Source organism: Canis lupus, chromosome 33 (genome assembly GCF_011100685.1).
Source record: "Canis lupus familiaris isolate Mischka breed German Shepherd chromosome 33, alternate assembly UU_Cfam_GSD_1.0, whole genome shotgun sequence".
NCBI lineage: Eukaryota > Metazoa > Chordata > Mammalia > Carnivora > Canidae > Canis > Canis lupus.
Genome location: NC_049254.1, coordinates 28721680 through 28734943, shown reverse-complemented (window position 1 = coordinate 28734943; position 13264 = coordinate 28721680). Strand labels below are relative to the sequence as shown.

The 13264-nt window shown below is 50.2% G+C and overlaps 1 protein-coding gene across 1 annotated transcript in view; it reads left to right on the top strand.

Moving 5' to 3' along the window:
• HEG1 (heart development protein with EGF like domains 1) overlaps window positions 1-13264 on the top strand; it is an 89549-nt gene that overhangs the window by 32019 nt on the left and 44266 nt on the right. The window contains exons 4-7 of the mRNA XM_038583066.1: window positions 5526-5879; window positions 7106-7432; window positions 10666-10935; window positions 11509-13056. Of these exons, the coding sequence (XP_038438994.1) occupies window positions 5526-5879; window positions 7106-7432; window positions 10666-10935; window positions 11509-13056 (2499 nt within the window). The remainder of the gene's footprint in view (window positions 1-5525; window positions 5880-7105; window positions 7433-10665; window positions 10936-11508; window positions 13057-13264) is intronic.

Sequence of the window (13264 nt, the reverse complement as noted above, 5' to 3'; positions counted from 1 at the left end):
GGATGCTGAGGGGACATGCACAGAGACCTGAAGCCACACGGGGAACAAAGTTCTGCTTTTACTTTTAAAGCTGGGCTGGTAACTGCTAAACCTGCCAAGAGAGCTCTGGTATACCTTCTACTCCCCTCCCCACCCCCTTAAATCTACATCCCGAGACCTTACTATCTCCGCCTGACCCTGACCACAGGATAGAGGGGCTATCTGCACGCAGGCATGAGCACCAAGAGCCAGCAGGACTTGCCAGAGCAGACCTGGTGGCGCCCCGTCCAGCTGGCACCCTGTGGAAAGGAAGTGAAAAGAGAGTGTGGCAGGGCTGTGTGCTTGACCCTTGGCTACTCCATGCACCAGTAAATGTGACCCAGTGAAAGGCCTGGCACTTCAACCGGTTAGATGAGCTGTGCTGCTCTCAACGTGAGCTTCCCTGGCCCAGGGAGGATGGGGCTCCCTATTAGAAACACAGAAGGGATTAGACCAGATGATCCTCCAGATTCTAGCTCCAGCATCTGTTATTCCAGACACATCCAGCCTTTGTATTCTGTGTCCTTTCACTCCTTGCTCTGCTATAAAGAAACAGGCATGCAGCACCTCATCGGAGGCCTGGCTGGCCAGGAGTTACCTGCTCCCAAAAATAAAGTATATGCTGGGGGATCCCTGGGTGGCGCAGCGGTTTGGCGCCTGCCTTTGGCCCAGGGCGCGATCCTGGAGACTCGGGATCGAATCCCACGTCGGGCTCCCTGCATGGAGCCTGCTTCTCCCTCTGCCTGTGTCTCTGCCTCTCTCTCTCTCTGTGACTATCATGAATAAATAAATAAAATCTTTAAAAAAAAAAAATAAAATAAAGTATATGCTGGGACTGTATGCATTAAAGCAGGTAGGGAAAAATAAAATAAATAATAAATAAAATAAAATAAAATAAAATAAAATAAAGCAAAAAATAAAATAAAAAATAAAATAAAAAAAAAAAAAAAATTAAGCAGGTAGGGGCCCAGACAGCTAAATCAGATTTTATTTTATTTTTTTTAAGATTTTATTTATTTATTCATGAGAGACACAGAGAGAGAGAGAGAGGCAGAGACACAGGCAGAGGGAGAAGCAGGCTCCATGCAGGGAGCCCGACGTAGGACTCGATCCCAGGTCTCCAGGATCATGCCCTGGGCTGAAGGCAGGCCCTAAACCGCTGAGCCACTCAGAGATCCCCTAAATCAGATTTTAAAAAGAGATCAGAAGCAATTTGAAATTATTTTTCTTGCTGCTTTATATCTTTCTCTACTTTCCATATGTTCTGTAATAGCCATGGACTATTTGATCATTGGGGGGAAAGTAAGTAAAGCAGCTAACAGGGAACAAGTTCTCTTCGGGAGGCAGAAAGAGCTACGTTTGTGAACTGGGTGAGAATGGCTACAGTTGAGCACTAAATTTAGCACTGAGCTTCCTGGAAACCAGGGCACAAAGGGAACCTGGGTGGGGCGAGAGATCATTGTCAGATAAAGTAAGCATACAATTTCATCCATAGGCGTGAGCCTTTGGGGGGCAGTGAGTTCTGCAACGACTGTTTATGTAGAGGATGTTGAGAATCGTAATGGAAAATGCCCCCAATTGCTGTTTTGAGGAAATCGTGCTCGTGTTCTTTCAAAGGCGATATTTTATATAGATTCTCAGTAGGAGCTCAGGGTGTCATAATGGATCCCAACCTGTGAAAGTATTTCTGTGAGGAGCCGAGCTAATGCGGTCCAGGTAAATTGCTTTGTGGTGATTTCACTTTGTAAAGGAAGAGAGCATAAATAACTTGGGACGGTGTAGATTTAGCATATCTTTCCCAACTATCAGCTGCTTCAGATAGATTTTTGGCAGGTTCTGGACAGCAGTCACGCCAAGGTTGAGCATTCGCTGCATGCCTGAGGTTCCAACATTTTGTGTTGGGATTGGAGAGGGACCCATATACTTTTACCAGATAAGTGGGCATTCTTTCCACCTCCTGTTATAAAGATTAGGGAACTTGGCTTATTTCTGCTCCCAAATGCATGGCCTTCCCATTTTTTAATGGGTGCTTCAGAGGTAGAAATGGGCAAGGGACACCGGTTATTTAAAAACCAGTATCATGGGGGCAGCCCTGGTGGCTCAGCGGTTTAGCACCGCCTTCAGCCCAGGGCCTGATCCTGGAGTCCCGGGATCGAGTCCCACGTCGGGCTCCCTGCATGGGGCCTGCTTCTCCCTCTGCCTGTGTCTCTGCCTCTCTCTCTCTCTCTCTCTCTCTCTCTCTCTGTCTCTCATGAATAAATAAATAAAATATTTTAAAAAATAAAAAATAAAAACCAATATCACTGGCCCATGGATTAGGAACATGGTAAATTTTTCCCTGCATGTATTTGGCAGAGGGACTAGTGTAAGCGGTGATGATAGGTGAGTTTGACCAGCCATTCTCTCTTTTTGTTAAGAGGCACTACTTGTATAGAAGTATTCACTGCTTCATGACTTTACCGCGAGGATTAAGAGATTACGGATTATCAAGGACTCAGCGCAACGTACAAAGGCATATAGAAGATACGGGCACATCGTACTTGGTCAGCTAATTGTGGCTTTTATTTATTTATTTTTTAAAGATTTTATTTATTTATTCATGAAAGATACAGAGACAGAGAGAGGCAGAGACACAGGCAGGGGGAGAAGCAGGCTCCATGCAGGGAGTCTGATGTGGGACTTGATCCTGGGTCTCCAGGATCACGCCCTGGGCTGAAGGCAGGCACTAAGCCACTGAGCCACTGAGCCGCTGAGCCACCTGGGGCACCCTATGTGTTCCTTTTTTTATGAAAATTCATTTTTATTTAGTTTTGTTTTTAAGTAAGGGTGTGTTTAAGGAGGCTAGAACTCTCTTTTGGGGTCCACCCTATTCTTCTTGTTTCAATTACAAGTTGTGTGGATTGGGCAGCTTGGGTGGCTCAGTGGTTTAGCACCACTTTCGGCCCAGGGTGTGATCCTGGGGTCCCGGGATCGAGTCCCATGTCGGGCTCCCTGCATGGAGCCTGCTTCTCCCTCTGCCTGTGTCTCTGCCTCTTTCTCTCTTTGTGTCTCTCATGAATAAATAAATAAATAATCTTTAAAACAAAAACAAAAGACAAGTTGTGTGGATTGCTTGCATCCTCGTTTTGCTTCCATTAAGGCCCAGCGAGCAGAGCTGCAGGCTGTGTTCTAGGTATAGCTGGTTCCATGGTTTATACGAGAGTAAGAGGAACCTTTGTGTTTCCTATGCTTGCTCACTCTCTAATTATATGTAATATTTATTCGTGCTTCTGTTCACAACTGCCCATAGGACTGGTCTCCAAGGGACCATTTTTTTAAAGATTTTATTTGTCCATTTTAGAGAGAGAGAGAGCGCCTGCAGGGGGAGGGGCAGAGGGAGAAGGAGGGGGAAAGAATCTCAAGCAGACTCTGCACTGAGCATAGAGCCTAATGTGGGACTCGATCTCATGACCCTAAAATCACGACCTGAACTGAAACCGAAGGTTGGACACTAACGATGGAGCCACCCAGGCACCCCTTCAAGGGACCATTTATAATGAGAACTTAATTCTTCCCTTTCTGGGTCATAAATAACAGCTTGAAACCTTTCATTATAAAGGTATAGAGCACTTTTTATTATTTTTGGCTTCAAAAGAAAAATGTTTTTTCTTGCCTTTGGATCTTGCCGGCCATGTTTCTTCCCACTCACCATGCTTTCCTGCGCTTTATTCCTGTCTGGAATGAGGACGGCAGTGTGCCCTCCCAAAGGCCAATTCTCAGGATGTTCTCTGGAAAGTTCTTTGGAATGGAAGGGAGCCATCAGCAAGCCACCTGTACTTCTGCGGAGCAGATTGCATATTTTGATCAAAGTGGCCCACAATTCCGTTTTTGAGGTTCTTGACAATTAGATCAGTGTCTGCCTTCCTTTGCATCAGAATAAGTGTTCCCAGCCTGGAGTCCTGGCTCTCCGAGGGGTCCACTGGGGTAGTACCTAAGCTTGAGAGCTGGTCTCCAAAGCCTAATGAGGCTAACCATAATAATGGGGCCTGTTCGCTTTTGGATGGAATTAACTCGAATCAGTGGGGTAGCATTGAGTATCTCCTCTGACAAGCAGTTCCCTTATTTCTTAAATGCAGTTCCGTTAATGGTCTTTCAAAGCCTCAGGTTTCCATGGCCATGAGGTGGGGAATAGTAAAGATCCCTTGGTGGTGACAAGGCCAGGAATTCTTGCTCTCAGCTAGTGTTGGTCCCACCGGGTCTGCAGAGCCCTGGCCTCCCCAAGGGTGACCTGGGGGCTGGGCTCCTGGAACCGCCTTACTTTTATTCCTTTTTATGTGTGGGTTTTAATCTATAATAGCATTTGAACAAAAGGGTTACGTGGCCAAAGTAAAGCAAAACAAAAACCTGTGCCTTATCACGGTGGCCTATCCCCATATAACCTCTAAGGTGGAATTCCAGAGCAGAAGTTTTTTCCTTCCTCTCTAAAAAGGCAAAGAATGTCTAGAGGCTTTCTCCCATCTTCCTTTCAGCGAGACCAATGCTTTCCATTGTGCTTGGCGAAGGACTTCACGGCTTCTTTGCTTGGCTCTAGGAAAAGCAGAGCCCGTGAAGAGAGAATGTCAGTTGTGTTTACCTGGGGTGCCTGGGCCGGCCTTGGGCTCAGGTCATGATCCCAGGGTCCCTGCTCAGTCGGGAGCCTGCTTCTCCCTCTCCCTCTGCCCCTTCCCTTCTGCTCGTGTACACACACACACACTCTCTCTCTCTCTCTGAAATAAATAAATAAAATCTGGGATCCCTGGGTGGCGCAGCGGTTTGGCGCCTGCCTTTGGCCCAGGGCGCGATCCTGGAGACCCGGGATCGAATCCCACATCAGGCTCCGGTGCATGGAGCCTGCTTCTCCCTCTGCCTGTGTCTCTGCTTCTCTCTCTCTCTCTCTCTCTCTCTCTCTCTGTGACTATCATAAATAAATTTAAAATAAATAAATAAATAAATAAATAAATAAATAAATAAATAAATAAATAAAATCTTTAGGGACGCCTGGCTGGCTCATGGTTGAGTGTCTGCCTTTGGCTCAGGGCATGATCCCGGGGTCCTGGGATCGAATTCCCACATCGGGCCACCTGCATGGAGCCTGCTTCTCCCTCTGCCTGTGTCTCTGCCTCTCTCTGTGTCTCTCATGAATAAATAAACAGACTCCTTAAAAAATATGTATGTCTAGGGGATCCCTGGATGGCTCAGCGGTTTAGCTCCTGCCTTTGGCCCAGGGCGCAATCCTGGAGTCCCAGGATCGAGTCCTGCGTCGGGCTCCCTGCATGGAGCCTGCTTCTCCCTCTGCCTGTGTCTCTGCCTCTCTCTCTGTCTATCATGAATAAATAAAAAATAAAATCTAAAAATATATATATATGTAGCTATGTTAGGTCCCCATTACCTAGATTTATCCAACATAATAAGCATTATTTGTGTCTAGATATCTCTCTGATTTTCTTAAACCCTCAAGGAGTCTTAAAGTCTATTTTCTTCCATTTTAGCTACTAGGAGCACAGAGGAGCTCAACGACTCCACTGTTCTCCCGAGTGCTTTGGTGAGTTGGACAGAGAGTGTGCGTGTTGCTGCCACGTTCCCCAGCGGTGTCCCCGGGAGGCTCCAGTCTGTAAGCGTCAGTCTGCAACCTCTGAATGAGACAGAGAGTTTCCCCAAGGACTCGGAAATTGCCACGACTTCACTATCAAACCATTCCTCATCCTTGGAGGCAGAGTTTCAAGGAACCAAGGAGGTCACCAGGAAGCCAGGGGCTGGAGAATCCATTGAGCCATCCACAGAGAATGGATTTGGCCCCATATCTTCAGGGGTCTCAGTGAGATTTTGGCAGAATGATTCCCCAAGTAAGTATTTAATCTTTACTCCATCTATTATGGACATTTAAAAACCCCATTTGGATTGTCTTAAAAGATGGCTTTAAGACCATTCACAATCTCAAAGAAAAAAAAAGATGTGTCCTTAGCTAGCGCCGTCTCCTTTATTTGGTACGCCACATTGTCGCATTTTGATTTTCATCTTATGAGAACATTGGGAAGTTCGTCAGATGGGCATCATGCCTCCTGCTTTTTTATAGATAAGAAACAAAGGTTCAGAGGGTTGAAGGAGTGAGGGCACGGTCATGTGCTTGTCCACAGCAGAGTGGAGGGCTCGGCCTCGGAGCGGGCAGGTTGCCTCTGGCCCCCCGGCAGGACTGTCCTCAGGGCGAGAGACGGCCTGCTCTTTCAGACTGGCTGGCGTTGGTTTCTGTACAGAGCATTCTTCCAAATACAATGTGCAGATATAAATATATTCCTCCAGATTCATGCTTTCAGTATATGCCCTTGAGTTTATTTTTTGTTTGCTACACTTGAAAACTAGAATAACCTTTACTAATAATGGAATTATCTGAGAAGACTGCTTCTGACCCAGCGCTATGTGTAGGCACGTCGCATTTGTTGGGCAAAAATTCTCTTTCCCCTTGACCACTTTTGGGGAAAGACAATAAAACAGCCAAGCCTATAAATTACTCTGCGACTTTGCACTTTGTCTTCAGGGGCTCCCTTCATGGGGTACCTGGGTGGCTCAGTCGGTTAAGCGTCTGCCTTCGGAAGTCCCCAGATTGAGCCCTGTACCCGGCTCCCGGCTCAATGGGGTACCTGCTTCTCCATCTCCCTCTGCCCCCCCCCATGCTCTCTCACTCTCGTTCACTCTCTCAAATAAATACATTTTTAAAAATAAATAAATAAATGAAATATAAAAGCTCCCTTCTTGGGGTACCTGGGTGGCTCAGTAGTTGAGCATCTGCCTTTGGCTCAGGGCGTGATCCTGGAGATCCGGGATCGAGTCCCCCGTCGGGCTCCCTGCAGGGAGCCTGCTTCTCCCTCTGCCTGGGTCTCTGCCTCTCTCTCTCTCTCTCTCTCTCTCTCTCTTTCTCTCTCTCTCTGTGTATCTCTATGAATAAATAAAGTATTTTTTTAAAAAAGGTCCTTGCAAAGGGAACCTTTGCTTAGAGAGGACCCCCGTCCCAGTTGTGGGGGCCTCTCTCTCTTTCCCGTCCGGGTCACCACCTTTGTTTCCCTGACCCTCGCAGCCTCGGGAGGGGACCAGCCGGCCAGCAGCTCGGAGGCGGGGAGCGGAAGGCCCGCGGCCCGCACCGAGGCCGTGTCTCAGTCGGACCCGTTGGGCAGAAGCGGAGACAGCGCGGCGCGCCGGGCCTTGACCAGCAGCCACACCGCCGAGGCCGTGAGCGGCGGCTCCACTTCCCAGCCCGCCGCCCCCCTCTCCTCCTCCGGCCCCCGCTCTAGGGGAGGCGACCCGGCGCTGGGCACGAGGAGCCACGCTGGGCCGGCCCCCGAGTCTTTGTCGTCCTCCTCCTCAGAGAGCCTGGCTGCCTCGGCGCCGCGTGACGAGCGCTCCAGTGAGTGTCCCGCGCAGACGTGCAGGGCTGGGGCGGGGGGACACGGGGCCCAGGGAGGCCAGGCCGTGTGGGCAGGGCCGCTCCGGAGGCCCCGCGGTGGCCGGGGTCGTCTCCCGGGAGCCGCTCTCGCCGCCGGCGCCTCCGCACGCGGCTCAGGGACCCCGTCGTGTCCTTGCCTTCCCTGCAGCCCTCCCCACGCCCCCGGTCCTCCCAATCACACAGCTCTGGAAGGTGAAAATACCACCTCCCCACGGGTGCCCTTCTGTGTCTTCGGCTCAGCCTACTGTACCCAGAGCTCATCCCGGCTGTGGCCTGTATCCCTACTTCCTCCCTTCGCATGGCTGAGTACTACTCCGTTGTGTGCACCTGCCACGTTTAGTTTATCCTTTTCTTTTTATTTTTTTAAATATTTACTTATTTGTTCATGAGACACACAGAGAGAGGCAGAGACACAGTCAGAGGGAGAAGCAGGCTCCGTGCGGGGAGCCCAACGCTGGACTCGATCCCAGGACTCCGGGGTCACGCCCTGGGCTGAAGGCGGCGCTAACCGCTGAGCCACCCGGGCTGCCCTAGTTTACCCTTCTATCAGTTATTGCACGTGTGGGGTTTTCCCACTGTTTGTCGATCATGAATAATGCTATTGCGATGTGACTGTGGAAGAGCATATGTTTGTCATGAAACAGCACCACGTGCGTGGCTGGAGAATATTATGCTTTCTCATGTGTGTGCGTGGAAAGTGCATCATCTGTCTCCTAAACACAAGGATTCGTTTTCCTCCCCCGCGATGTGGGGACTCAGAGTGTTTTCCTTCTCAGATGGGGAGCTTAGGTGCCGTGGCCTTTCCCGTGTGCATCTCCTTAGCACAAGCGCCCTTCAGTCCGTGGTGCGAGCTCCCTTGGTTTGTGCAGGAAATGTGAGCTCAGTGTGAGCGGCTCTTAGGGCTCAGATATAAAGAGCCAGATAAGGAATAGCCCCATTCTCCAAACCGACTCATTGTCAGTTAACCTAATGCTTTCTCTTTGCTCTGAATCACTCGAAGTGGCCTCGTTGTGGCCTCGTTGTGGCCTCGTTGTGGCATGCGGCCTGTCCGAGTTCTTGGCCTGTTCCTTTTTCTGGGTTTGGAGGCAGCTCCTCTGTTTCAGGCCACGATTCTCCACTTTTTCTTAACTCTGTAAGCCTGATGGGGTCGTTTGCCTAAATGCTATTTAAGAGTCTTATAATCTCCCCACCCCAGGGCTCGTCCCCTGTGCCCGGGGAAATCGTGCTCAGACACGCTCAGCCCTTAAGCCTCTCCTGGTGGACTTCCCAAGCCCTTCAGCCTGGTCAGGTCACATCTCTCCCTGCTTCCCAGCTGTCTCAGGGCTGCCCCGGGTCACTGTGTATCCCCGTCCCCACACTCATTCCTGTCAGTTAATGCAAACCTATCATGAAGTGAACTTCCCTAACATGCAGCTTTACCTCTCTTTTACATCAGGGTGTGTCCATGGGATATGGAGAGCTAGTCTGGGGGTGCCTAGCTGGTTCAATCGGTAGAGCACGCGACTCTTGATCTTGGGGTCATGAGTTCAGGCCCCATGTTGGGTGTAGAGGTTATATAAATAAGTAAACTTAAAAAAAGAAAAAAGCTAGTCTGATATGGGAACAGGAATAAGAACCAGGGAAAGAGCTTTTTTTCTTAGGACACCTAAATGGTTCAGTGGTTAAGCTCTGCTTTCAGCCCAGGGTGTGACCCCAGGGTCCCAGGATCGAGTCCCACATCGGGCTCCCTGCACGGAGCCTGCTTCTCCTTCTGCCTGTGTCTCTGCCTCGCTCTCTGTGTCTCTCATGAATAAATAAATCTTTTTTTAAACCAAAAAAAAAAAGAACTTTTTTTCTCATAGAACCAGATTACGAAGTATTTAGGCCAAGAAGAGTTGGACCTCATTTCCATAATTTCTGAGAAGAAGAGTTTATTTGATAATCTAATCTAAGATTCTTTGAGCTCATAGCATAAAACATACACCCAAGAAAGGAGGAAAAGGATATTTATTCATGCGTCACTTGTCCCTATTCCATTCCCACCGAGAAAATAAACAAATACATTAAGGAAACAAAAATCCGGGCACATGGGTGTCTTCGGTCAGTTAAGTGTCCAACTCTTGGTTTTGGCTCAGGTCATGATCTTAGGGCCGTGAGATTAAGCACCGGGCGGGGCTCCAGGCTCAGCAGAGAATCTGCTGGAGATTCTCTCTCCCTCTTCATCCCTTTTGCTCCTCCCCCACCACCCCTTGCTTGTACATGTACACTTGTGTGTACTTTCTCCCTCTCTCTCTCAAATAAATAAAATCTAAAAAAAATTTTTTTTTAAATCACTTTTTTAAAGATTTTATTTATTCACAAGAGACAGAGAGGCAGAGACACAGGCAGAGGGAGAAGCAGGCTCCTAAAATCTTTTTTAAGGGACGCCTGGATGGCTCAGCGGTTAAGCATCTGCCTTCGGTTCAGCGCGTGATCCTGGGGTCCCAGGATCGAGTCCCACGTCGGGCTCCCTGCACGGAGCCTGCTTCTCCCTCTGCCTGTGTCTCTGCCTCTCTCTCTCTGTGTCTCACATGAATAAATAAATAAAATCTTTAAAAATAAATAAATAAAATAAAATCTTTTTTAAAAATTAAAAAAAAAGAAACAAAAATAACACAGAGCAGAAAATAAGCCCATCTTTACCCTCCAACCACTGTGCATTTCTCACTAAGGCATTAAGAGAAAAAAACCGAACACTCTAAAGGAATGATAAGCCCACGTCAGTTCGGGTATTACTGGCCCTATTAGGAGGGAAAAGCCTTCGGAGTGATGGGGTCTCCCTCCTGGGCCTCATCAGAAAGTCGAAAGCCCGGGTGGGGTGGTTAGTCTTTTGCTGAGTGTTCGCTCCGCGCCTCCACCACCGATTCCCCTGCCATAAAGTCCATTATTGTGTATCACCGAGCAGAAATACAGTATTGATCCCGTTCACTGACGTGGTAAACATTCCCATAAATCGAGGTCGGCTGAACGGATGTGGTGCCCTGCGGGGCCTCCTGGGGTTGGGTCGTGACCCGTGTTTGCAGGGAACGAGGCATGGTGGTTTCCCACCGGAGTCTCCCGTGCGGCCTGGGACAGCGCAGGGCAGCGACGTCAGGGCAGGGAGCCAGGCCCTTCCCGGGAGCCCGCCCGGTGCCCTCCCACCCACTCCCCCACTGTCCCGTTCAATCCCCTCGTAGCCACCGAGGACGGTGCAGAGCCCGGAGGCAGTTCGGACGTGGAGCAGAGGACGGCGCAGGCCCACCCCCCGCACACGGCTGCCACCTTCACCCGGAACGGGGAGCGCACGCTGCGGTCTCTCGCCAACGCCAGCACGACTTCTGGGGACGTGGGGCGCTCTGCCGTCGTGCCCGGGGAGACCGACGGCGCCACCCCGCAAGGGGACGTGCCCGTGACTGGTGACGCCCGCCTGGTCTCGGGTTCGCGGGCGGCCTCGCCAGCCCCGGGAGGTGAGAGGCTCCCTCAGCTCCCCCCCCCCGGTGTACCCACTGCCTGGAAGGACTGAGATGGCTGTCACCCCAGAAAGTACCTCATAAGCTCCGTCTGAAGGGAACGTGCCAGGTTCTCCTACCCGCCCTACCCCCCCACACCCCCCCACACCCACACGCACGCGCTCGCTAAGCCATGTCTGCCAGGATGCTTGGAATAAAGGAGACCAGCCAGTTGTGGCCAAAGTCAATCTCCTGGGAAAGAAATATCTCATTATCATTATACAGAATGGAAAATTGGGAGGGTTTTCCTTTTTCCATTTAGACATAACAATTGTTCTAGTGGGGTCTTAAGAGCTTTTCAGATACCAATTTGCTTTTATCAAAAAGGGCATGTGGAAGGAATTTGGACCTGTTCCCCATCCTTCTGCCCCGGCCCCCCTCCTCTTATTATTACCATGTCCCCCACCGCCCGCCGCCTTCCCACAGCGGCGCGTCCACAGGGCTCGCCATCCAAAACCACCTCTCCAAAGAGGGCGTCTCGTACGTGTCTGGGAGATTTCTTGTTTCTGACCTTGGTCTTTCCATTTGCAGTCACCGGAGTCAGCGACAGTGGAGTGAGCGGCACGGACACTGAACAGAGGACTTCCGGTGACCACACAGACCACACCTATGTCTCATCCACTTTCACCAAAGGAGAACGGGTGTTGCTTTCCATTATAGACAACAGCTCATCGGCGGACTTACCGGAGAGTTCCACCTCTGCTGCTAGGATCTCCAACTCTTCACACTCAGACCATTCCTCCTCTTCTCAGGCTCAGACTGAAAGAAGTAACGTGTCATCCTATGAAAGGGAGCGTGCTCAGCCCTCCACGGAGTCGCTGGCTCTGAGAACAGCCAACGTCCCATCCTCCACACCCACCGTTAACATGCCAAACACTTTGGTTCTTCTGGACACTGAGGCCAGATCGATGGATGATGACTCTTCTTCTTCTTCTGTTTCTTCTTCTTCAGTTTCTTCTTCTTCTTCAGTTTCTTCTTCTTCTTCTTCTTCTTCTTCTTCTTCTTCTTCTTCTTCTTCTTCTGTTTCTTCTTCAGTTTCTTCTTCTTCTTCTTCTTCTTCTTCTTCTTCTTCTGTTCCTTCTTCTTCTTCTGTTTCTTCTTCTGTTTCTTCTTCTTCTTCTTCTTCTTCTTCTTCTTCTTCTTCTGGACCCCTTTCGCCCCTGGCCTCAGTGTCCCAGGCCCATCAATTGTTGTCATCAGTCTTACCATCAATCGGGGCCTCCACCCTTCCACTGCAGTCCACTCCCGAGGCGCCCACACCTATGTCTTCCTCGCCACCACCCTTACCAATATCCCTGACAGCGTCTACCCCTGTGTCACCGTCTGCCTCCCAAACAACCCTCCCACCTTCACCTTCTACCCTGGTCCTCCCCAGAACAAGAGACACTCCTGTGACTTCGGTTCAGATGGAGACAGTGGCATTATCTGTGGCAATGCTCCCCAGTACTCAAACGGCAGATCCTAAGAACCAGAGTAACCCATACCATGACAAAGTCATTACAGAGTCAAAGCCACCAAGCCTGGCATCTCTGCCCACAGAGGCCACCGGAGCTGTAACAACGAGGTCTACTTCAGGGCTCCCTATGCCCTCGACCTTAACAGAGTCCTCCACTCTGCAAACCCTTGCAGCCACGAGCACCAGCATCACCCCGACATCTCCAGCATTGACAACCACCGTTCTTGAGACCTCTCGTCCCTTCAGCCCTGCGTCAACCACAGCAGCTCTGATGGCTCACCCCACAACAGTACAGACCACGGCTGAAAAACAGCCCTTGACAACCAGCCCTGAAATTCTGGCACCACGGAGCTCAACAGAAAGTGCCATCACCACAGAAAGGAGCCAGATCCATGTCGATGGTACCAGCCCGTTGACCCCCCTGACCAGCACACCCACATCACTGAAAGGATTGACCCCAGGGCCTGGTATGACCGAAGAGTACAGCCCGGCTTCACATTTCCTCAGAACATCTCCCCAAACCACAGGCGTTTCCACGCTCGAAGTACTGCCTCCTGAATCTACCACCTTTGCTGCTCAGAGCAGCACGCAGCCACCAAAAGCATTGTCATCTCCAGCCTCAGGTAAAAGACAGTCGCACACGCACACTGTGAGCTGCACAGGCTTGGGATTTATGTGAGTGTGTGGCAGGGGCTGCTGTTTGCAATAGGTCAGTGTCTGTGTTGTCGCCTCCTAAGATAATAGCACGTGGACCTCATGTTCTCGCCCGAGTCACGTAACGCTTCCTAAGGAAAGAGGGGAGGATGCCATTGGCTGTGTGCAGTGTCTGTA